General features: G+C 41.1%; 3 protein-coding genes across 20 annotated transcripts in view; all 3 read right to left on the bottom strand.

The window, feature by feature from the left end:
- The window catches only part of LOC140354591 (protocadherin gamma-A10-like), a 207,975-nt gene that overhangs the window by 129,136 nt on the left and 53,487 nt on the right, over positions 1-25,352 (bottom strand). For 2 of the 18 annotated variants that reach the window (XM_072439665.1, XM_072439685.1), the window contains exon 1: positions 22,137-24,544. The exons of 8 other annotated variants lie outside the window; for them this stretch is intronic. In XM_072439665.1, coding sequence (XP_072295766.1) covers positions 22,137-24,530 — 2,394 coding nt within the window. In that variant the 5' untranslated portion in view covers positions 24,531-24,544. Of the gene's footprint in view, positions 1-4,016; positions 6,454-8,441; positions 10,815-11,966; positions 14,391-15,435; positions 17,844-22,136; positions 24,545-25,352 lie in introns of those variants that run through there. 8 more of the 18 variants (XM_072439664.1, XM_072439683.1, XM_072439661.1 and 5 more) reach the window with 5 other exon arrangements.
- On the bottom strand, positions 378-2,786 carry LOC140348040 (protocadherin gamma-A3-like). Its single transcript, XM_072434255.1, has one exon. It carries the CDS (start codon positions 2,781-2,783, stop codon positions 378-380), a length of 2,406 nt encoding a protein of 801 aa, XP_072290356.1. The 5' UTR covers positions 2,784-2,786.
- LOC140348024 (protocadherin gamma-A3-like) lies at positions 18,480-20,885 on the bottom strand. The gene has a single exon (XM_072434254.1). The coding sequence runs from the start codon at positions 20,883-20,885 to the stop codon at positions 18,480-18,482; it is 2,406 nt and encodes an 801-aa protein (XP_072290355.1).

The following is a 25,352-nucleotide window of genomic DNA, read 5'->3' as shown; positions in this document are numbered from 1 at the left end:
TCAAATGAGATAAAAAAATACTTTTTTGTATATAAAATATAAATTTATACAAGCATGTCACGTCCATTTTTTTGTTATTACTTTCAATTACTATCCGAATAATGTTTCCTTCCTCCAAATTTCCACTCAACGTCAGAAAAATACTTATCTTAAATATGGCCTCACATATAATGAATTTGTGTTTAATTTCTTTCTTTCTTCTTTTATTAATGTTCATATAAATACATGTGATTTTTTACATCATAATAATAAGAGAGAAATGTCCAAATTTAGCCCATCGCAAACTATATGAACTCAAATGCACGTTTGTGCAAAACAGTTATGGGATCAAACATTTCATTGATCCAGTTCTCAGCAACATAGACAGTGTTTAGGAACTATGTTGTAGTGGTGAAATAAATTTGAGTGGAATTACTCACCAGTGTTGACATGTTGGAGCCAGCAGGCTGTTTCTCCAATTGTTGGGCTTCAGAATCAGTTCCACCAACGTCAAGTAAACTTTGACTCATCGGCTGCATGTATTTAATGTCACTCTTTCTGGAGTCTGTGGTCCTGCAGGTGTCGTAATTGTACACGTGTGGGAGAGTCCCTGAGCCCAGAGTGTCTGAGTAACGTGGAGGATAATAGGGGATCACTGGCAGATTGGAGTGATACAGGATGCGAGACTGTCTCCATCTGTAGATTTTCACTGATATAATGACCACTACACACGTGATGAACAGAAAGGAGACTACAGCCAGAGCCAGCACTAAGTAAAAAGTCAGGTTGTCATTGTACTCCTTGTCGTGCGTAAAGTCAGTGAACTCAGACAGAACTTCAGGAAAGCTGTCCGCCACCGCCACGTTAACAATGACTGTAGCTGAACGAGAGGGCTGCCCGTTGTCCTCCACTATAACAGACAGTCTCTGTTTGACTGCATCTTTATCAGTCACTTGGCGGATAGTTCTTATTTCTCCATTCTGTGAGCCCACTTCAAACAGCGCCCTGTCTGCGGCTTTCTGCAGTTTATAGGAGAGCCAGGCATTCTGTCCAGAGTCCACATCCACAGCCACCACTTTAGTGACCAGATAGCCCACATCTGCTGAACGAGGCACCATCTCAGCCACCAGAGAGCCCCCAGTCTGGACTGGGTACAGCACCTGAGGGGCGTTGTCGTTCTGGTCCTGGACCAGGATTTTCACAGTCACATTGCTGCTGAGAGGAGGAGAGCCTCCGTCCTGCGCTTTAATCACGCACATAAACTCTTTGGTTTGTTCATAATCAAAAGAACGCGCGGCACTAATAACTCCATTTTCGGAATTCACTGATATATAACCAGATACAGGAGTCCCGCTGTTGTCACATTCCTCTAAAATGTAAGACACACGCGCGTTCTGGTTTTCATCCGGGTCTTTAGCAGTGACACTAAGCACAGATAAACCGGGGGAGTTATTCTCTGATAATGTCGCGCTGTAGAGCGCACGTGTGAACACTGGAGCGTTATCATTCACATCTGAGATCTTTAAGTTAAATACTTTATTCACTGAGAGTGGAGGTTTTCCTGAGTCTGAGGCGATTACTGTGATGTTAAATTCGGATAAACTCTCTCTGTCTAAAGGTGCATTAGTTACCAGCGCGTAATAGTTTCTAACATTAGATTTAATTTCAACAGCGGCACTTCCCTCCACTGCGCACCTCACCTGTCCGTTCTCACCTGAATCCAAGTCTTTAACATTAATTATACCGATGGTGGTTCCCACGGGAGAGTCCTCTGACACGGGACTAGTGAATGACATTACGTTTATGACAGGAGCATTGTCGTTTACGTCAATAATTTCTATCTCAACTTCACAAGTGTCAGTCAGTCCTCCTTTGTCTTTCGCCTCAACTCTGAACATTACTTTTTTGTCCGTCTCATAATCAATTTCTTTCGTGACATAAATACCCCCAGTTTCTCGATTTATGTCAAAGAAATCCGCGACCGACGCTTTTGATTTTGAAAACGTGTAAGTTACCTGACCGTTTGCTGCATCATCTGCATCACTGGCATTAACTGTGACAATTAGTTTGCCTTTTGGTGAATTTTCAGTCATTGATGCTTTATAAATACTCTGATTAAACACAGGCGCATTATCATTTATATCTAAAACCACTATATTTATATTTATAGTCCCAGATCTTTGCGGACTTCCACCATCCACAGCCACTAGTTTTAGATTAAGGCGCGGCTGTTTCTCTCTGTCTAACGCGGTCTGTAGAACCATTTGAATGAACTTACTCCCATCGGTTTTAATGTGCTCCTTAAGAACAAAATTATCCTTCGGATTCAACTGATAGCTTTGCAATCCATTTTCTCCTACATCAGAATCGCCTGCCGTTTCCAAGTCAAAGCGTGACCCAAGCGTAGCCAATTCACTTATTTCAAAATCCAAGTGTTTGCTCTCAAAAGTGGGCGCGTTGTCGTTTACATCCAGCACCTCTATAGTCACGGGGTGCAACTCCATCGGGTTTTCCAGTAAAATCTCAAAGGTGAAGCTGCAGGGCGTCACGTCTCCACAGAGCTGCTCTCTGTCTATCCTCTCATTCACGACCAGAGTCCCTTTGTCTGTCTTCAGCTCGGCGTACTGAACATTTTCTCCAGTCACGATACGAGCTCGACCTGAACGAAGCCTTTTTATGTCCAAACCCAAGTCCTGTGCCACGTTACCGATAAGAGAGCCCTTCCTCATCTCCTCTGGGATGGAGTAGCGGATCTGTGCATCGACTTGAATCAAAAATAACATCAAGAAAATACACGACGACATCGCCTGTACGACTCGCCATTGCCCTTTCAAAGCCATAATAAAACTCACCAACAGCCGACCAGAGATTTAAAAAAAACAAGCTTTGGAAATGTAACTTAAAAATCCAATCCTTGAAGTCTGAATGTCCTTTGACCTGAATGTTTTTAACCATTGAGAAGAAGAATCAGTGTCTGCTCCTCATCCTCAGAATAAATGCAGTTATAGGAGGGGTTAAGGCAGACTCAGAGTGCGCTCGAATAACACCCAGGACAACAGCGTCACTATGAGGCCAAAACACGAAACTGAGTACAAACTCAGGCTCCCTCATTAGTCCAGCACCTCCTTTGACTTTAATTGAGACAACACTAAATATGCAACAATGGAATGGTTCTTACTAAAAAGTCATTGATTAAAACTTTACATTATAATATTATTTTCATTTCAGAGCAAAAAGCATCAGCTTGAATAAAAAGAAGGAAATATCTAAACAAACAACAGAATTATGGATGAAAAATGTATATTATGGATGTGTCCATCCATAATATACTGTATAAAAACACATATTTCTGTTAATTATTTTACCCAAACGTTTATGGAATAAAAATGATGCTGAGCAATCCAAAAATGCGTACGATGGACAAAGAAGCTTCATCAAATAAAGTGGCATGTTTCTTACATATTTGATATTTCCTTTAAAGCTCCGTGACCTGTGATATTTCTTTTCTTGAGACTCTCTACCAATGTAGACTTCAGCATTGAGCCCCTCAAATACTTCAGGACCACTCTGGTCACCCAGTCAGAGCCATGTTTGAGTTTCTTCCTTCTAGAAGAAGGTATTGTTCTGATATGTAAAACAAAAGCTTCTTCCCCATATCTGTCACAAGCTTTAACAAAACACTTTAAAGTGTGATACAGCACTTTAAATCAGCTCTTTTATAGCAACTTAATATGTTTTGTTGTATTTCACACCATCTGAATGTTTCTGGTATTTTCATATATATATATTTTTTTACTTCTATCCTTTGCTTCTTTAAGTTGTTGTTTTTAATGTTTTGCTGTGCACTTTTTCCAAAGTAGTTTTCAACAGCAAATTGCAAAAAAAAATTGAAATTCAACGGGTTTTACACTGTATCATAAAAGTGAAAGTTCACAGCAAAAGATGACCCATAAATACAAAAAAATATTCTAATTTATTCTCGGTTGTGTGTTTAATTGAAGAACATGTCGTAGTTTATATTTAAAATTTGGGCTTACCAGTGTCGAAGTTGTAGATCTCTGAAGTCCATTCTGTGCAGACTCAGTCCCGATGTCATCAACACTGACCAAACTTTGACTCATCGGCTGCATGTATTTAATGTCACTCTTTCTGGAGTCTGTGGTCCTGCACGTGTCGTAATTGTACACGTGTGGGAGAGTCCCTGAGCCCAGAGTGTCTGAGTAACGTGGAGGATAATATGGGATCACTGGCAGATTGGAGTGATACAGGACGCGAGACTGTCTCCATCTGTAGATTTTCACTGATATAATGACCACTACACACGTGATGAACAGAAAGGAGACTACAGCCAGAGCCAGCACTAAGTAAAAAGTCAGGTTGTCATTGTACTCCATGTCGTGCGTAAAGTCAGTGAACTCAGACAGAACTTCAGGAAAGCTGTCCGCCACCGCCACGTTAACAATGACTGTAGCTGAACGAGAGGGCTGCCCGTTGTCCTCCACTATAACAGACAGTCTCTGTTTGACTGCATCTTTATCAGTCACTTGGCGGATAGTTCTTATTTCTCCATTCTGTGAGCCCACTTCAAACAGCGCCCTGTCTGCGGCTTTCTGCAGTTTATAGGAGAGCCAGGCATTCTGTCCAGAGTCCACATCCACAGCCACCACTTTAGTGACCAGATAGCCCACATCTGCTGAACGAGGCACCATCTCAGCCACCAGAGAGCCCCCAGTCTGGACTGGGTACAGCACCTGAGGGGCGTTGTCGTTCTGGTCCTGGACCAGGATCTTTACTGAGACCACTGAGCTCAGAGGAGGAGAACCAGCATCACGAGCTGTAATATTAAATCCAAACTTCTTTATTTGCTCATAGTCAAAAGATTTTGCTGCAGAAATAAGGCCACTTTCTGCATTTACTGAGACAAAAGAAGATAGAGACGCACCATTAATGTCCATTTCTTCCAGGAAGTATGAGATCCGCGCATTTTGACCCCAGTCTGCATCAGTTGCATGAACAGTAAATATATAAAATCCAGGTGAGTTATTCTCTGGTATTGTCCAAATATATTCTGACTCATCAAAATTTGGGAAGTTATCATTGATGTCAGAAACCTTGACCTGAATGTTTTTCTGGTTTGAAAGCGGTGGTGAGCCTTTGTCAGTCACTGTTAGAGTAATATTATATTCTGAGACACTTTCTCTGTCTAATCCTTCTTCTGTTACTATTGTATAGTAACCAGATAATGAAGACTCAATTTTAAAAGGTAATTCAGAACTTATAGAACATTCAACTACACCGTTTCTCTCCGAGTCGTCGTCATGGACATTAATAACAGCTAAAGTTGTGCCCAGAGGTGCATCTTCAGAGATTGTGCTGGAAAATGACATGAGCTGAATAACAGGAGAGTTATCATTCACGTCAATTATTTCGATAATAACTTTGCAGGTATCTGAATAGCCTCCGTGGTCACTAGCCAGGACATTCAACTGATATGATTTAGATACTTCGTAATCTAGATTGCCTGTGACTTTAATTTCACCAGTTTTTCTATTTACATCAAACAACTCCTTGGCCTCTTTAGAGACACGAGAAAAATAATAAGTAACTTCACCATTGACTCCTTTATCTGCGTCATTTGCACTGACGGTGGTGACCACAGTTCCTAGTGCAGAGTTTTCTTGAACCTCAGCTTTATACACTTGTTTACTACAGACTGGTGCATTGTCATTTATGTCTAATACTGTGATGTGAATACGCGCTGTTCCTGATCTCTGAGGCGCGCCTCCATCTGAAGCAACCAAGATCAGACTATGCTCCTCATTTTTCTCTCGATCTAATGGAGTTTCCAAAACCATCTCGACAAACTTACTCCCGTCTGACTGTGTCTGCATTTCGAGTTTAAAATGATCAGATGGTTTTAGCATGTATTTTTGAATATCATTAACACCCACATCAGGATCATCAGCTGTCTCCAACGAATAACGAGTCCCTGGTGCTGCAGTTTCAACAATTTTAAAAACGATTTCTTCTTTCAGAAAAACTGGAGTATTGTCATTTACATCTGTTACCTCCACAGTGACACGATACAGCTGGATTGGATTCTCCAGAATCATCTCAAAACTGAAGCTGCAGGGCGTTTTTTTCTTACACAGCTCCTCTCTGTCGATTCGCTCTTTGACAACAAGGATGCCTCTGTCTCGATTTAAATCAACATATTGTCGGCTTCCTTTTGTCACAATTCGAGCGTTTCCTGAGACCATTCTTTTGACATCTATTCCCAAATCCCTCGCAATATTTCCAACAAAAGACCCCTCCGGCTGCTCTTCTGGAATGGAGTAACGCGCCTGTCCAGACACGGACTTCAGCGCAAACAGACAAAGAAACAGAGCGAGCCACTGCGCTCCGTGAACGAGTCTCCTGAACGAAGCCATGTGAAATATATCCAGACAAAAAAAATAATAATCCGTAAAAAATATTACAAGAGAATAATCTTCAACCGCAGAAAAAGCCACAGTGAATCCCCGCAGTAGAAAACGACCGTCCTCTCTATAGCAAATGGAGAATGTAGAATAAGGGGAGGAACATGACACACTATTACAACAACAGTCAACAGCGGCGCTCAGAGTCCTCATGAGGTAGTGAACCTGGTCCAGTCTTATACACATTAAAAAACAATGTTAGTGTATTCCCTCATTCGTCCAGAAGTTTTCCATTGTAGAAGAAAAAGTTCAGAAGACCACAACTTAATCTTTTTTCTACAATTATAAAACAATAACAAATGTATCGATAACGTATTATGAAAAAAACATTACCTAATAATAGAATATTATGTCAAATAATCAAAGAATAACTCAAGACAAAATTATTATCATTATCATATTTGTTGATACTGTATTATGGTTTTAATTTTCTTTAGGCTAAATCATTATTTATTTACATATTTTTTAATTTAAATTACAAAAGCAATTAATTAAACACAGCAATAGATGTACTAAAGATTCTTCATAAAAAAAAAAAACTGATTAAGTTTCAGTACCATGGACAGTGTTTTTTTTTTTTTTTTAACCTTAGCTGAAGCAGATATTTACTGTATAAATATACTCAAAATTTACATACAGTATTTGAGCCTGAAAGCTCTAAGGTTTGGTGTTAGAATCTATTCCAGTAAAGTTTCATCCATGGGCTGTGTTACCCGGCTTGACTCACGTTCATTTTAACTTACGCACGTGAAGAGGACGGCACCAAACCCGCCACGACCCAGACTGCTGCATAAATGTCTCTTTACCCCGCAATGGACCAGGAACAGCGCGAGGATGTTACCACAGAAACCAACAGCATCTGACGCAGCGGAACCTCGTGAAAAAAGCCTGTCGTGTCTTATTTGTTTTGTTTACACCGTGAGTTTCGCCCGGTGGACCGGACTTACTCAGAGTAGGGTAAGTATCCGAGTACTCAGACTAAAACCGCAGATTGAGAATGACTCTTGGCTCAGAGTCGAAAAGTCTTCATTTTCTAAATCAGTGTCCACATGACTACTGGAGATTTTTCTATAATGTAATTGTTCGGCTTATTTATATTTTTTAGGTAAATAGTTTAATTACCTGATAGTTACTGTTATTAACCATTTATTTTCTGATTCTATTTGATATTGAATACATTTAATGTTGAGAACTTATGTTAATGTTTAGAAGAGCAATGTATTTTAAATAAATGTCCTTATTTTCATTTTTAGGTCAAGTGCTTTTCATCCACAAAATAAAATGTGCAATATTTAAGTTATTCCATACTTAAATACAGAAACGATTGAATTTATGTTGTTAAAGGTTAACCTTTATTACTGAACATATTGAGCTTTTAAAAATAAAAAAACTAACGGAATTGTACTTTAAATACTTAAAAGGTGAACTAGAACATATATTGCGTGATCAGTTATGCCAATATGTTTTAGTTCACTGAACTTATTCGGTTTTACAATGTGATGACAAATAGATTCAAGAGCTGCACGTTTTGTGGAGTTAAGAGTAGTTTTCATGTGCAGTTTAACGTTTGTTCAAAGTTGGCGAACATAGTTGCCTCCACCACCTCCGGAATTGGTTTACGATTACGGTGCACCGTGCACTCTGTACCGTGTATGTTTACGTTGTTTAAGTGAGTATGTTGAAGTATAGGCAATGATTTAACCAAATACGGATGTTTGAGGGCCAATGTCACTATTTCTGAAATTAGACATACATTTATCACTCTCCATGAAAAAGTAAAAGTTTAGATTTTCAGCAGCATCATAAGTTCCAAGACAATATTGAAAAGAAAACGCGACGATTTGCCAACTGTTCAATAGATACAAGGCATTCAGTGTCACAAAGCACAAAACAATGAATATGGATAATCACTATCAGCTATGCTCAAACTAACATGTGAATTCAGGACGAGTGCGTATTTAAGAGCATGAAATACTGTCTCACCAGAGTGGAGGTTGTAGATCTCTGAAGTCCATTCTGCGCAGACTCAGTCCCAACGTCATCAACACTGACCAAACTTTCACTCATCGGCTGCATGTATTTAATGTCACTCTTTCTGGAGTCTGTGGTCCTGCACGTGTCATAATTGTACACGTGTGGGAGAGTCCCTGTGCCCAGAGTGTCTGAGTAACGTGGAGGATAATATGGGATCACTGGCAGATTGGAGTGATACAGGATGCGAGACTGTCTCCATCTGTAGATTTTCACTGATATAATGACCACTACACACGTGATGAACAGAAAGGAGACTACAGCCAGAGCCAGCACTAAGTAAAAAGTCAGGTTGTCATTGTACTCCTTGTCGTGCGTAAAGTCAGTGAACTCAGACAGAACTTCAGGAAAGCTGTCCGCCACCGCCACGTTAACAATGACTGTAGCTGAACGAGAGGGCTGCCCGTTGTCCTCCACTATAACAGACAGTCTCTGTTTGACTGCATCTTTATCAGTCACTTGGCGGATAGTTCTTATTTCTCCATTCTGTGAGCCCACTTCAAACAGCGCCTTGTCTGCAGCTTTCTGTAGTTTATAGGAGAGCCAGGCATTCTGTCCAGAGTCCACATCCACAGCCACCACTTTAGTGACCAGATAGCCCACATCTGCTGAACGAGGCACCATCTCAGCCACCAGAGAGCCCCCAGTCTGGACTGGGTACAACACCTGAGGGGCGTTGTCGTTCTGGTCCTGGACCAGGATTTTCACAGTCACATTGCTGCTGAGAGGAGGAGAGCCTCCGTCCTGCGCTTTAATCACGCACATAAACTCTTTGGTTTGCTCATAATCAAATGAGCGCGCGGCACTAATAACTCCATTTTCTGAATTAACTGAGATATAACTAGATACAGGTGTCCCGCTGATGTCACAATCCTCCAAAATATAAGACAAACGCGCGTTCTGGTTTTCATCCGGGTCTTTGGCAGTGACACTAAACACAGATAAACCGGGGGAGTTATTCTCTGATAATGTCGCGCTGTAGAGCGCACGTGTGAACACTGGAGCGTTATCATTCACATCTGAGATCTTTAAGTTAAATACTTTATTCACTGAGAGTGGAGGTTTTCCTGAGTCTGAGGCGATTACTGTGATGTTAACTTCTGATAAACTCTCTCTGTCTAAAGGGGCATTAGTTACCAGCGCGTAATAATTTCTAACATTAGACTTAATTTCAACAGCGGCACTTCCCTCCACTGAACACCTCACCTGTCCGTTCTCACCTGAATCCAAGTCTTTAACATTAATTATACCGATGGTGGTTCCCACGGGAGAGTCTTCTGACACGGGACTAGTGAATGACATTACGTTTATGACAGGAGCATTGTCGTTTACGTCAATTATGTCTATTTCTACTTTGCTTGTGTCTGTCAGCCCACCTTGGTCTCTAGCTTCAACCCTAAACTCAATTTTCTTGTCTTTTTCGTAGTCAACAGTTTTAGCAACTGATATCCTTCCAGTGACTTCGTTTATTTTAAAGAAGTCAGACATTGGAGCATTTGATTTGGAAAATAAGTATGTTACGTGACCATTTGCTCCACTGTCTATGTCACTAGCATTTACTGTAAGAACATGTGCGCCTTTGGGTGAATTTTCAGTCACAGTTGCTTTATAAACCCTCTGATTAAACACAGGCGCGTTATCATTGGCATCTAAAACCTCTATATTTATATTTACAGTCCCAGATCTTTGTGGACTTCCACCGTCCACAGCCACTAGCTTTAGATTAAGACGCGGCTGTTTCTCTCTGTCTAAAGCGTTCTCAAGGACCATTTGAATGTAATTACCGCCATCTTGATCTAGATGTTGCTTAAAAACAAAATTTTCGTTCGGAGATAAGACATAGTTGCGCAGTGAATTTTCTCCAACATCTGCATCCCGCGCAGTCTCCAAATCAAAGAGCGATCCAAGCGTAGCAAATTCACTTATTTCAAAATCCAAGTCTTTACTGAGAAAAGTGGGCGCGTTGTCGTTTACATCCAGCACCTCTATAGTCACGGGGTGCAACTCCATCGGGTTTTCCAGTAAAATCTCAAAGGTAAAGCTGCAGGGCGTCACGTCTCCACAGAGCTGCTCTCTGTCTATCCTCTCATTCGCGACCAGAGTCCCTTTGTCTGTCTTCAGCTCGGCGTACTGAACATTTTCTCCAGTCACGATACGAGCTCGACCTGAACGAAGCCTTTTTATGTCCAAACCCAAGTCCTGTGCCACGTTACCGATAAGAGAGCCCTTCCTCATCTCCTCTGGGATGGAGTAGCGGATCTGTGCATCGACTTGAATCAAAAATAACATCAAGAATATACACGACGACATCACTTGTACGGAGGGCACAGAAAATGCCTTCGTTGATTTACCATGTTTAAATAGAGCAAATTCCATGGTAAATACTTTGCGATAAAACAAACTGATCAAATCAATCCTCGTTCAGGGATCTGCACATATTCAATGTTTTTATCTAAATCTGTTCGGGTATGTTTCTATGGTCGAGATGAAGGCGGACTGAGAAACCGCTTTGCTCCTCGGGACAAAACGCAGTGATGGGAGGAAACACAGATCCACAGAACACGCACAACAACGCACAGGACAACAGCGTCGCCATGAGGCCAAAAGCCGAAAGTATTAGCCTCAGATTAAGTTAAAGGAATTCATAAACATATTGTGTGTGTGTGTGTGTGTGTGTGTGTGTGTGTGTGTGTGTGTGTGTGTGTGTGTGTGTGTGTGTGTGTGTGTGTGTGTGTGTGTGTGTGTGCGGTTGCGTGCGTGTGTGAGAGAGCGAGTGCGTGTTTCACAGTAAATGGCAGGTAAAACAACTTGACAATTTATACAGTTGAAAATGGTATAATTAGAACATTTGGCAGTTACAACTACAAAGGAATTGAACACTTAATAAAGATTTGAGTGTATATTAGAGCAAAGCAGAGTTAAAAATACGACTGCAGAAAATCAACAGTAAATCCCAAGATTATAATGGCTTGTAAAACTGAAAAAAAATAAAGACAAAAACATACATGAAGCCATCCTAATAGCAAAACGAACATGTTACATTAAGTCATGTATACTGATTGCTAGAAGAAAAGTTTGAGTCATAAATTCCTTGTTCCAATCATTTCTTATTCTTTCTACAAAAAAACTCAGCACCATGGACAGTACTAAGCCACGAAGGACAATGCAGACTAGGTGAATAAATAGAATTGGAGTACAACTTTTTGGCTGAAGTGTAAACAATGGCTAAGTAAATTTTTGGAACATTATTTGAGCAACATTTTCATGACAACAAAACAACAACAACAACAACAACAACAAGAGTATTAAACAGGCTAAAAAGCTGTAACTGCCCTGCTGCAAATATTGGTCTTGTTATGCATTTTACCAATCCCAAAAACTATGCATTAAAGACTGAGAAAATAACACCAAACCAAGAACTTTTATTTCAATCCTCGATATGTTCAAGTGCATCATTACAATTAAATACTATCTTACCAGAGTCGATGTTGTGGATCTCTGAAGTCCGTTCTGCGCAGACTCAGTCCCGACGTCATCAACACTGACCAAACTTTCACTCATCGGCTGCGTATATTTAATGTCACTCTTTCTGGAGTCTGTGGTCCTGCAGGTGTCGTAGTTGTACACGTGTGGGAGAGTCCCTGTGCCCAGAGTGTCTGAGTAACGTGGAGGATAATATGGGATCACTGGCAGATTGGAGTGATACAGGATGCGAGACTGTCTCCATCTGTAGATTTTCACTGATATAATGACCACTACACACGTGATGAACAGAAAGGAGACTACAGCCAGAGCCAGCACTAAGTAAAAAGTCAGGTTGTCATTGTACTCCTTGTCGTGCGTAAAGTCAGTGAACTCAGACAGAACTTCAGGAAAGCTGTCCGCCACCGCCACGTTAACAATGACTGTAGCTGAACGAGAGGGCTGCCCGTTGTCCTCCACTATAACAGACAGTCTCTGTTTGACTGCATCTTTATCAGTCACTTGACGGATAGTTCTTATTTCTCCATTCTGTGAGCCCACTTCAAACAGCGCCCTGTCTGCGGCTTTCTGCAGTTTATAGGAGAGCCAGGCATTCTGTCCAGAGTCCACATCCACAGCCACCACTTTAGTGACCAGATAGCCCACATCTGCTGAACGAGGCACCATCTCAGCCACCAGAGAGCCCCCAGTCTGGACTGGGTACAGCACCTGAGGGGCGTTGTCGTTCTGGTCCTGGACCAGGATTTTCACAGTCACATTGCTGCTGAGAGGAGGAGAGCCTCCGTCCTGCGCTTTAATCACGCACATAAACTCTTTGGTTTGTTCATAATCAAATGAGCGCGCGGCACTAATAACTCCATTTTCTGAATTAACAGAGATATAACCAGATACAGGAGTCCCGCTGATATCACATTCCTCTAATATATATGACACACGCGCGTTCTGGTTTTCATCCGGGTCTTTAGCAGTGACACTAAGCACAGATAAACCGGGGGAGTTATTCTCTGATAATGTCGCGCTGTAGAGCGCACGTGTGAACACTGGAGCGTTATCATTCACATCTGAGATCTTTAAGTTAAATACTTTATTCACTGAGAGTGGAGGTTTTCCTGAGTCTGAGGCGATTACTGTGATGTTAAATTCGGATAAACTCTCTCTGTCTAAAGGGGCATTAGTTACCAGCGCGTAATAATTTCTAACATTAGATTTAATTTCAACAGCGGCACTCCCCTCCACTGCGCACCTCACCTGTCCGTTCTCACCTGAATCCAAGTCTTTAACATTAATTATACCGATGGTGGTTCCCACGGGAGAGTCCTCTGACACGGGACTAGTGAATGACATCACGTTTATGACAGGCGCATTGTCGTTGACGTCAATAATATTTATTTCAACTTCACAAGTGTCTGTCAGTCCTCCTTTGTCTTTCGCCTCAACTCTGAACATTACTTTTTTGTCTGTCTCATAATCAATTTCTTTCGTGACATAAATACCCCCAGTGTCTCGATTTATGTCAAAGAAATCCGCGACCGACGCTTTTGATTTTGAAAACGTGTAAGTTACCTGGCCGTTTGCTGCATCATCTGCATCACTGGCATTTACTGTGACAATTAATTTACCCTTTTGTGAATTTTCTGTCATTGATGCTTTATAAACACTCTGATTAAACACAGGAGCGTTGTCATTTGCGTCTAAGACCACTATATTTAAGTTTATAGTCCCAGATCTTTGCGGACTTCCACCGTCCACAGCCACTAGTTTTAGATTAAGGCGCGGCTGTTTCTCTCTGTCTAACGCGGTCTGTAGAACCATTTGAATGAACTTACTCCCATCGGTTTTAATGTGCTCCTTCAGAACAAAATTACCCTTTGGAGTCAACTGATAGCTTTGCAATCCATTTTCTCCTACATCAGAATCGCCTGCCGTTTCCAAGTCAAAGCGTGACCCAAGCATAGCCGATTCACTTATTTCAAAATCCAAGCGTTTACTCTCAAAAGTGGGCGCGTTGTCGTTTACATCCAGCACCTCTATAGTCACGGGGTGCAACTCCATCGGGTTTTCCAGTAAAATCTCAAAGGTGAAGCTGCAGGGCGTCACGTCTCCACAGAGCTGCTCTCTGTCTATCCTCTCATTCACGACCAGAGTCCCTTTGTCTGTCTTCAGCTCGGCGTACTGAACATTTTCTCCAGTCACGATACGAGCTCGACCTGAACGAAGCCTTTTTATGTCCAAACCCAAGTCCTGTGCCACGTTACCGATAAGAGAGCCCTTCCTCATCTCCTCTGGGATGGAGTAGCGGATCTGTGCATCGACTTGAATCAAAAATAACATCAAGAAAATACACGACGACATCACTTGTACGGAGGGCACAGAAAATGCCTTCGTTGATTTACCATGTTTAAATAGAGCAAATTCCATGGTAAATACTTTGCGATAAAACAAACTGATCAAATCAATCCTCGTTCAGGGATCTGCACATATTCAATGTTTTTATCTAAATCTGTTCGGGTATGTTTCTATGGTCGAGATGAAGGCGGACTGAGAAACTGCTTTGCTCCTCGGGACAAAACGCAGTGATGGGAGGGAAAAACACAGATCCACAGAACACGCACAACAACGCACAGGACAACAGCGTCGCCATGAGGCCAAAAGCCGAAAGTATTGGTTACAGATTTAATTGAAGGAATTCATAAAGAAATATTGTTTGTCTGTGTGTGTGTGTGTGTGTGTTTGTGTGTCTGTGTGCGTGCGTGCGAGAGAGAGGGTGCGTGTTTCATAGTAAATGGCAGGTAAAACGAAATGCAAATATATACAGTTGAAAAGAGCATAATTACAACATTTGGCAGTTACAACAACACAGAAATTGAACACTTAATGAAGATTTGCGTGTATATTAGAGCAAAGCAGAGTTAAAAATATGGCTGAAGTAAAACTAACAGTATATCCCAAAATTATAATGGCTTGTAAAACTGAAAAATTAAAGACAAAAAATTACATGAAGCCATCCTAATAGCAAAACAACAATTTTACATTAATTCATGTATACTGATTGGAAAGAGAAATGTATGATTTAAACTTTCCTTCTTTGTCAATCATTTCTTGTTCTTTCTACAAAAAAAAAAACAACTCAGTTCCATGGACAGTACTAAGCCACGAAGGAAAATGCAGACTAGGTGGGTAAAAATTGGAGTACAACTTTTTGGCTGAAGTGTAAACAATGGCTAAGTAAGTTTTTCGAACCTTATTTATGCAACGTTTTCATGACAAGAAAACAACAACAACAACCAGAGTATTAAATAGGCCAAAAACTGTAACTGCCCTGCTGCAAATCTTGGTCTTGTTATGCATTCTACCAAAACCAAAAACCCGGCATTAAAGACTGAGAAAATACAACTAAACCAAGGACTTTTATTCCAATCCTCGATATGTTCAAGTGCATCATTACAAATAAATACTATCTTACCAGAGTCGATGTTGTGGATCTCTGAAGTCCATTCTGCGCAGACTCAGTCCCGAGGTCATCAACACTGACCAAACTTTGACTCATCGGCTGCATGTATTTTATGTCACTCTTTCTGGAGTCTGTAGTCCTGCACGTGTCGTAATTGTACACGTGTGGGAGAGTCCCTGTGCCCAGAGTGTCTGAGTAACGTGGAGGATAATAGGGGATCACTGGCAGATTGGAGTGATACAGGATGCGAGACTGTCTCCATCTGTAGATTTTCACTGATATAATGACCACTACACACGTGATGAACAGAAAGGAGACTACAGCCAGAGCCAGCACTAAGTAAAAAGTCAGGTTGTCATTGTACTCCTTGTCGTGCGTAAAGTCAGTGAACTCAGACAGAACTTGAGGAAAGCTGTCCGCCACCGCCACTTTAACAATGACTGTAGCTGAACGAGAGGGCTGCCCGTTGTCCTCCACTATAACAGACAGTCTCTGTTTGACTGCATCTTTATCAGTCACTTGGCGGATAGTTCTTATTTCTCCATTCTGTGAGCCCACTTCAAACAGCGCCCTGTCTGCGGCTTTCTGCAGTTTATAGGAGAGCCAGGCATTCTGTCCAGAGTCCACATCCACAGCCACCACTTTAGTGACCAGATAGCCCACATCTGCTGAACGAGGCACCATCTCAGCCACCAGAGAGCCCCCAGTCTGGACTGGGTACAGCACCTGAGGGGCGTTGTCGTTCTGGTCCTGGACCAGGATCCTAACTGAGACCACTGAGCTCAGAAGAGGAGAGCCAGCATCACGAGCTGTAATATTAAATCCAAACTTCTTTATGTGTTCATAGTCAAAAGATTTTGCTGCAGAAATAAGGCCACTTTCTGCATTTACTGAGACAAAAGAAGATAGAGATGCACCATTAATGTCCATTTCTTCCAGGAAGTATGAGATCCGAGCATTCTGACCCCAGTCTGCATCAGTTGCATGAACAGTACATATATAAAATCCAGGAGAGTTATTCTCTGGTATTGTCCTAAAATATTCTGACTCATTAAAATTTGGGAAGTTATCATTGATGTCAGAAATCTTGACTTGAATGTTTTTCTGGTTTGAAAGCGGTGGTGAGCCTTTGTCAGTCACTGTTAGAGTAATATTATATTCTGAGACACTTTCTCTGTCTAATTCTTCATCTGTTACTATTGTATAGTAACCAGATAATGAAGACTCAATTTTAAAAGGTAAATCAGAACCTATGGAACATTCAACAACACCGTTCAGCTCTGAATCCTCATCATGGACATTAATTACAGCTAAAGTTGTTCCCAGAGGTGCATTTTCAGAGATTGTGCTGGAAAATGACATGAGCTGAATAACAGGAGAGTTATCATTCACGTCAATTATTTGGATTATTACTTTGCACGTGTCTGAATAGCCTCCGTGGTCACTAGCCAGGACGTTTAGTTGATGGGACTTTGATTTTTCATAATCTAATTTACCTGTCACTTTAATTACTCCTGTCTTAGTATTTACTTCAAACAACTGCTTGGCCTCTTTAGAGACGTGAGCAAAATAATAAGTAACTTCACCATTGACTCCTTTATCTGCGTCATTTGCGCTGACGGTGGTGACCACAGTTCCTATTGCAGAGTTTTCTTGAACCTCAGCTTTATACACTTGTTTACTACAGACTGGTGCATTGTCGTTCGCGTCTAATACAGTGATGTGAATACGCGCTGTTCCTGATCTCTGAGGCGCGCCTCCATCTGAAGCGACCAAGATAAGACTATGCTCCTCATTTTTCTCACGATCTAACGGAGTTTCCAAAACCAGCTCCACTATTTGACTCCCGTCAGGTTGGCTCTGTGATTCTAATTTAAAATTATCATTAGGCTTTAGAGTATATTTTTGAATATCATTAATACCAACATCTGAATCATCAGCTCGTTCCAAGGCATATCGAGTACTTGGTGCAGCAGTTTCAACAATTTTCAAAATTAATTTGTCTTTTGCAAAAGCTGGACTATTGTCATTTACATCTGTTACCTCCACAGTGACACGATACAGCTGGATTGGATTCTCCAGAATCATCTCAAAACTGAAGCTGCAGGGCGTTGTTTTCTCACACAGCTCCTCTCTGTCGACTCGCTCTTTGACAACAAGGATGCCTCTGTCTCGATTTAAATCAACATATTGTCGGCTTCCTTTTGTCACAATTCGAGCGTTTCCTGAGACCATTCTTTTGACATCTATTCCCAAATCCCTCGCAATATTTCCAACAAAAGACCCCTCCGGCTGCTCTTCTGGAATGGAGTAACGCGCCTGTCCAGACACGGACTTCAGCGCAAACAGACAAAGAAACAGAGCGAGCCACTGCGCTCCGTGATCGAGTCTCCTGAACGAAGCCATGTGAAATATATCCAGACAAAAAATAGCTGTAATCCGTTTAAAACGTTAGAAGATAATAATTGTCAACCGCGCATGAAGCTACAGTGAATCCCTGCAGTAGAAAATGACCGTCTTCTGCACAGCAAATGCATATGGGGAGGATCATGACATTTAATTACAACAACAGTCAACAGCGGCGCTCAGAGTCCTGACGGGGTAATGTACTTGACCAACCGTTACTATAGACGGAGATTACAGCAATACAAATAATGTATAAATATTTATCAAACAAGAAAAAAGTACATACATACTCAATCAAATATAATAACAATACATACAAACAAATCACGTCAACTGTTTGGGTTATTCCTTTAAATTGCTATTCAAATTATGTTTTTCTTCCTGCAAATTTCCACTCAACGTCGGAAAAATACTTACATGAATATGTCTTCAAATATAATGAATTTGTGTTTATGTTTTCTTTCTTTCTACTTTTATTAAAGTTCATATAAATACATGTTAGTGTTTATATTATATGATAATACGAGAGAAATGTCAAAATTCAGCCCATCGCAAACTCCATGAACTCAAATGCACGATTGTGCAAAAGGATTCTGGGGAGTAAATATCGAATTGATCCAGTTTTCAGCAACATAGACAGCGTTTACGAACTATGTTGTAGTGGTCAAATAAACATGAGTGGAATTACTCACCAGTGTTGACATGTTGGATCCTGCAAGTTGTTTCTCCAATTGTTGGGCTTCAGAATCAGTTCCACCAACGTCAAGTAAACTTTGACTTATTGGCTGCATGTATTTAATGTCACTCTTTCTTGAGTCTGTGGTCCTGCAGGTGTCGTAGTTGTACACGTTTGGGAGAGTCCCTGTGCCCAGAGTGTCTGAGTAACGTGGAGGATAATATGGGATCACTGGCAGATTGGAGTGATACAGGATGCGAGACTGTCTCCATCTGTAGATTTTCACTGATATAATGACCACTACACACATGATGAACAGAAAGGAGACTACAGCCAGAGCCAGTACTAAGTAAAAAGTCAGGTTGTCATTGTACTCCTTGTCGTGCGTAAAGTCAGTGAACTCAGACAGAACTTCAGGAAAGCTGTCCGCCACCGCCACGTTAACAATGACTGTAGCTGAACGAGAGGGCTGCCCGTTGTCCTCCACTATAACAGACAGTCTCTGTTTGACTGCATCTTTATCAGTCACTTGGCGGATAGTTCTTATTTCTCCATTCTGTGAGCCCACTTCAAACAGCGCCCTGTCTGCGGCTTTCTGCAGTTTATAGGAGAGCCAGGCATTCTGTCCAGAGTCCACATCCACAGCCACCACTTTAGTGACCAGATAGCCCACATCTGCTGAACGAGGCACCATCTCAGCCACCAGAGAGCCCCCAGTCTGGACTGGGTACAGCACCTGAGGGGCGTTGTCGTTCTGGTCCTGGACCAGGATTTTCACAGTCACATTGCTGCTGAGAGGAGGAGAGCCTCCGTCCTGCGCTTTAATCACGCACATAAACTCTTTGGTTTGTTCATAATCAAATGAGCGCGCGGCACTAATAACTCCATTTTCTGAATTAACAGAGATATAACCAGATACAGGAGTCCCGCTGATATCACATTCCTCCAAAATATATGAAACACGCGCGTTCTGGTTTTCATCCGGGTCTTTGGCAGTGACACTAAGCACAGATAAACCGGGGGAGTTATTCTCTGATAATGTCGCGCTGTAGAGCGCACGTGTGAACACTGGAGCGTTATCATTCACATCTGAGATCTTTAAGTTAAATACTTTATTCACTGAGAGTGGAGGTTTTCCTGAGTCTGAGGCGATTACTGTGATGTTAAATTCTGATAAACTCTCTCTGTCTAAAGGTGCATTAGTTACCAGCGCGTAATAGTTTCTAACATTAGACTTAATTTCAACAGCGGCACTTCCCTCCACTGCGCACCTCACCTGTCCGTTCTCACCTGAATCCAAGTCTTTAACATTAATTATACCGATGGTGGTTCCCACGGAAGAGTCCTCTGACACGGGACTAGTGAATGACATCACGTTTATGACAGGCGCATTGTCATTAATATCGAGAATCTCTATTTCAACTTTACAAGTGTCTGTCAGCCCACCTTGGTCTTTGGCCTCCACTCTGAATTCCAACTTTTTGTCTTTTTCAAAATCCAATTCTTTAGCTAAATAAATACCTCCAGTCTCTTCATCGATTCCAAAAAAATCTGCAACTGATGCTTTTGATTTTGAAAAGGAGTACGTCACTTTTCCGTATGTTCCACTGTCAATATCACTCGCATTTACTGTAACGACATGTGTGCCTTTGGGAACATTTTCTATCACTGATGCTTTATAAATACTCTGATTAAACACAGGCGCGTTATCATTTACATCTAACACCACTATATTTATATGTACTGTTCCAGATCTTTTTGGGCTACCGCCGTCCACGGCCACTAATTTCAGACTAAGGCGCGGCTGTTGCTCTCTGTCTAACGCGGTTTGAAGAATCATCTGAATATATTTAGTGCCATCAGGGTTAACGTTATCCTTCAGGACAAAATTGTTATTTGGTGTTAATATATATTCCTGTAAACTGTTTTCTCCAACATCTGCATCACCTGCAGCCTCCAGATCAAAGCGCGACCCAATCATGGCTGATTCACCTATTTCAAAATCCAAGTGTTTTCTCTCAAAAGTTGGCGCGTTGTCGTTTACATCCAGCACCTCTATAGTCACGGGGTGCAACTCCATCGGGTTTTCCAGTAAAATCTCAAAGGTGAAGCTGCAGGGCGTCACGTCTCCACAGAGCTGCTCTCTGTCTATCCTCTCATTCACGACCAGAGTCCCTTTGTCTGTCTTCAGCTCGGCGTACTGAACATTTTCTCCAGTCACGATACGAGCTCGACCTGAACGAAGCCTTTTTATGTCCAAACCCAAGTCCTGTGCCACGTTACCGATAAGAGAGCCCTTCCTCATCTCCTCTGGGATGGAGTAGCGGATCTGTGCATCGACTTGAATCAAAAATAACATCAAGGAAATACACGACGACATTGCCTGTAAGAATCGCCATTGCCCTTTCAAAGCCATAATAAAACTCACCAACAGCCGACCAGAGATTTTAAAAAAACAAGCTTAGGAAATATAACTTAAAAATCCAATACTTGAAGTCTGAATGTCCTTTGACTTGAATGTTTTTTAACGATTGAGAAGAAGAATCAGTGTCTGCTCCTCATCCTCAGAATATATGCAGTTATAGGAGGGGATAAGGCAGACTCAGAGTGCGCTCGAATAACACCCAGGACAACAGCGTCACTATGAGGCCAAAACACGAAACTGAGTACAAACTCAGGCTCCCTCATTAGTCCAGCTGTTACTCACCTCCTTTGACTTTATTTGAGACAAGACTAAATGTGCAACAATAGAATGGTTCATACTAAAAAGTCATTGATTAGAACGTTACATTATAATATTATTTTCATTTCAGAGCAAAAAGCATCAGCTTGAATAAAAAGAAGGAAATATCTAAACAAACAACAGAATTATGGATGAAAAATGTATACAACTGTATAAAAACATATATCTCTGTTTATTATTTTACCCAAACAGTTATAGAATAAAAAAGATGCTGAGCAATCGAAAAATGTGTACGATGGACAAAGAAACTCCATCAAATAAAGTGGCTTGTTTCTGACATATTTGATATTTCCTTTAAATATGGTCCACTCTGCTAAAAAAAAATAGGGGGTGGGGGGTGGGGGGAAGCTCCGTGACCTGTGATCTTTCTTTTTTTGAGACTCGCTACAAATGTAGACTTCAACATTGAGCCCCTCAAATACTTCAGGACCACTCTGGTCACCCAGTCAGAGCCATGTTTGAGTTTCTTCCTTCTAGAAGAAGGTATTGTTCTAATATATAAAGTAAAAGCTTCTTCCCCATATCTGTCACAAGCTTTAACAAATCACTTAGCACTTTAAATCAGCTCTTTTATAGCAACTTAATATTTTTAGCTGTATTTCACACCATCCGAATGTTTCTGGTATTTTCATTTTATTTTTTTTAACTTCTATCATTTGCTTCTTTCTGTGGTTGTTTTTAATGTTTTGCTGTGCATTTTTCCAAAGTAGTTTTCAACAGCATATTGCAAAAAAAAAAAATGAAATTCAACGGGTTATACACTGTATCAAAAAAGGGAAAGTTCACAACAAAAGATGACCCATAAATACAAAATATATTCAAATGTATTCTCGGTTGTGTGTTTAATTGAACAGCATGCTGAAGGCTATATCTAAAATTTAGGCTTACCAGTGTGGAGGTTGTAGATCTCTGAAGTCCATTCTGTGCAGACTCAGTCCCGACGTCATCAACACTGACCAAACTTTCACTCATCGGCTGATTGTATTTAATGTCACTCTTTCTGGAGTCTGTGGTCCTGCAGGTGTCGTAATTGTACACGTGTGGGAGAGTCCCTGAGCCAAGAGTGTCTGAGTAACGTGGAGGATAATATGGGATCACTGGCAGATTGGAGTGATACAGGATGCGAGACTGTCTCCATCTGTAGATTTTCACTGATATAATGACCACTACACACGTGATGAACAGAAAGGAAACTACAGCCAGAGCCAGCACTAAGTAAAAAGTCAGGTTGTCATTGTACTCCTTGTCGTGCGTAAAGTCAGTGAACTCAGACAGAACTTCAGGAAAGCTGTCCGCCACCGCCACGTTAACAATGACTGTAGCTGAACGAGAGGGCTGCCCGTTGTCCTCCACTATAACAGACAGTCTCTGTTTGACTGCATCTTTATCAGTCACTTGACGGATAGTTCTTATTTCTCCATTCTGTGAGCCCACTTCAAACAGCGCCCTGTCTGCGGCTTTCTGCAGTTTATAGGAGAGCCAGGCATTTTGTCCAGAGTCCACATCCACAGCCACCACTTTAGTGACCAGATAGCCCACATCTGCTGAACTTGGCACCATCTCAGCCACCAGAGAGCCCCCAGTCTGGACTGGGTACAGCACCTGAGGGGCGTTGTCGTTCTGGTCCTGGACCAGGATTTTAATTGAGACCACTGAGCTCAGAGGAGGAGAACCAGCATCACGAGCTGTAATATTAAATCCAAACTTTTTTATTTGTTCATAATCAAAGGATTTTGCTGCAGAAATCACACCACTTTCTGCATTTACTGAGACAAAAGAAGATAGTGATGCACCATTAATTTCCATTTCTTCCAGGAAGTATGAGATCCGAGCATTTTGACCCCAGTCTGCATCAGTTGCATGAACAGTAAATATAGAAAATCCCGGTGAGTTATTCTCTGGTATTGTCCTAATGTATTCTGACTCTTCAAACCTTGGAAAGTTATCATTGATGTCAGAAACCTTGATCTGAATGTTTTTCTGGTTTGAAAGGGGCGGTGAGCCTTTGTCAGTCACTGTTAGAGTAATATTACATTCTGAGACACTTTCTCTGTCTAATTCTTCTTCTGTTACTATTGTATAGTAACCAGATAATGAAGACTCAATTTTAAAAGGTAAATCAGAACTTATAGAACATTCAAATACACCATTTCTCTCTGAGTCGTCGTCATGGACATTAATGACAGCTAAAGTTGTGCCCAGAGGTGCATCTTCAGAGATTGTGCTGGAAAATGACATGAGCTGAATAACAGGAGAGTTATCATTCACGTCAATTATTTGGATAATAACTTTGCACGTATCTGAATTACTTCCGTGATCACTAGCCAGGACATTCAATTGATATGATTTAGATACTTCATAATCTAGATTGCCTGTGACTTTAATTTCACCCGATTTTCTATTTATGTCAAATAACTGCTTGTCCTCTTTAGAGACGCGAGAAAAATAATAAGTAACTTCACCATTGACTCCTTTATCTGCGTCATTTGCACTGACGGTGGTGACCACAGTTCCTAGTGCAGAGTTTTCTTGAACCTCAGCTTTATACACTTGTTTACTACAGACTGGTGCATTGTCGTTCGCGTCTAATACAGTGATGTGAATACGCGCTGTTCCTGATCTCTGAGGCACGCCTCCATCTGAAGCGACCAAGATCAGACTATGCTCCTCATTTTTCTCTCGATCTAACGGAGTTTCCAAAACCATCTCCACTATCTGACTCCCGTCTGACTGTGTCTGCATTTCGAGTTTAAAATTATCAGATGATTTGAACATGTATTTTTGAATATCATTAACACCCACATCAGGATCATCAGCTGTCTCCAACGAATAACGAGTCCCTGGTGCGGCAGTTTCAACAATTTTAAAAACGATTTCTTCTTTCTGAAAAGCTGGAGTATTGTCATTTACATCTGTTACCTCCACAGTGACACGATACAGCTGGATTGGATTCTCCAGAATCATCTCAAAACTGAAGCTGCAGGGCGTTTTTTTCTTACACAGCTCCTCTCTGTCGATTCGCTCTTTGACAACAAGGATGCCTCTGTCTCGATTTAAATCAACATATTGTCGGCTTCCTTTTGTCACAATTCGTGCGTTTCCTGAGACCATTCTTTTGACATCTATTCCCAAATCCATCGCAATATTTCCAACAAAAGACCCCTCCGGCTGCTCTTCTGGAATGGAGTAACGCGCCTGTCCAGACACGGACTTCAGCGCAAACAGACAAAGAAACAGAGCGAGCCACTGCGCTCCGTGATCGAGTCTCCTGAACGAAGCCATGTGAAATATATCCAGACAAAAAATACTAATAATCCGTTTAAACCTTACAAGAGAATAGTAATCCGTGTAAAAAGCCACAGTGAATCCCCGCAGTAGGAAACGACCGTCCTCTGTACAGCAAATATAGAATGTAGAATAAGGGGAGGAACATGACACACAATTACAACAACAGTCAACAGCGGCGCTCAGAGTCCTGACGGGGTAATGTACCTGTTTCAGTCTTTTACACATTGCAAAACAATAACAGACTCATCGATAATGACAGATTATGAAAACCCAATAACCTAATAATAGCATATTATGTTAAATAATTAATAAATAACTAAACTTCGATAAAAAGAAAGAAAAGAAAATCAGCTGTAGTCATTTGGACTCTGTTTTATTTTTATTTTTTGGTCCAGATGACTACAACTGAATCTTTTTTTTCTACAATGAAAAACTCCTAGAATGATGAGGAATTACACGGATAAATAACTAAACATACAATAATTTTCATTTTCATAATTTTTGATAATGTATTTTAGTTTTAGTGTCCTCTAGAATAAATCATTATAATTATTATTATTATTACCCCCTTTGGATCATAAAGGTAATTAATAAAACTGAGCAATAGATGTACTAAATATTCTTTATAAAAGCAAACTGATTAAGTTTCAGTACCATGGACAGTGTTTTTGGACCTTAGCTGAAGCAGATATTTACTGTATAAACATACTCAAGGTTTACATACAGTATTTGCCTCTGAAAGCTCTAAAGGTTTGGTGTTAGAATCTCTCCGTGAAGAGGACGGCACCAAACCCGCCACGACCCAGACTGCTGCAT

This window comes from Eucyclogobius newberryi, unplaced genomic scaffold, assembly GCF_026437365.1.
Source record: "Eucyclogobius newberryi isolate DKJ021-1_F unplaced genomic scaffold, fEucNew1.0.hap1 SCAF_11, whole genome shotgun sequence".
NCBI lineage: Eukaryota > Metazoa > Chordata > Actinopteri > Gobiiformes > Gobiidae > Eucyclogobius > Eucyclogobius newberryi.
The sequence above is the reverse complement of the archived record's forward strand: the minus strand, read 5'-3'. Positions and strand labels throughout refer to the sequence as shown.

Excerpts from the sequence above, each read along its gene's own strand:
- LOC140348024 (XM_072434254.1), bottom strand. The coding sequence starts at position 20,885 with ATGTCGTCGTGTATTTCCTTGATGTTATTTTTGATTCAAGTCGATGCA.
- LOC140348040 (XM_072434255.1), bottom strand. The coding sequence starts at position 2,783 with ATGTCGTCGTGTATTTTCTTGATGTTATTTTTGATTCAAGTCGATGCA.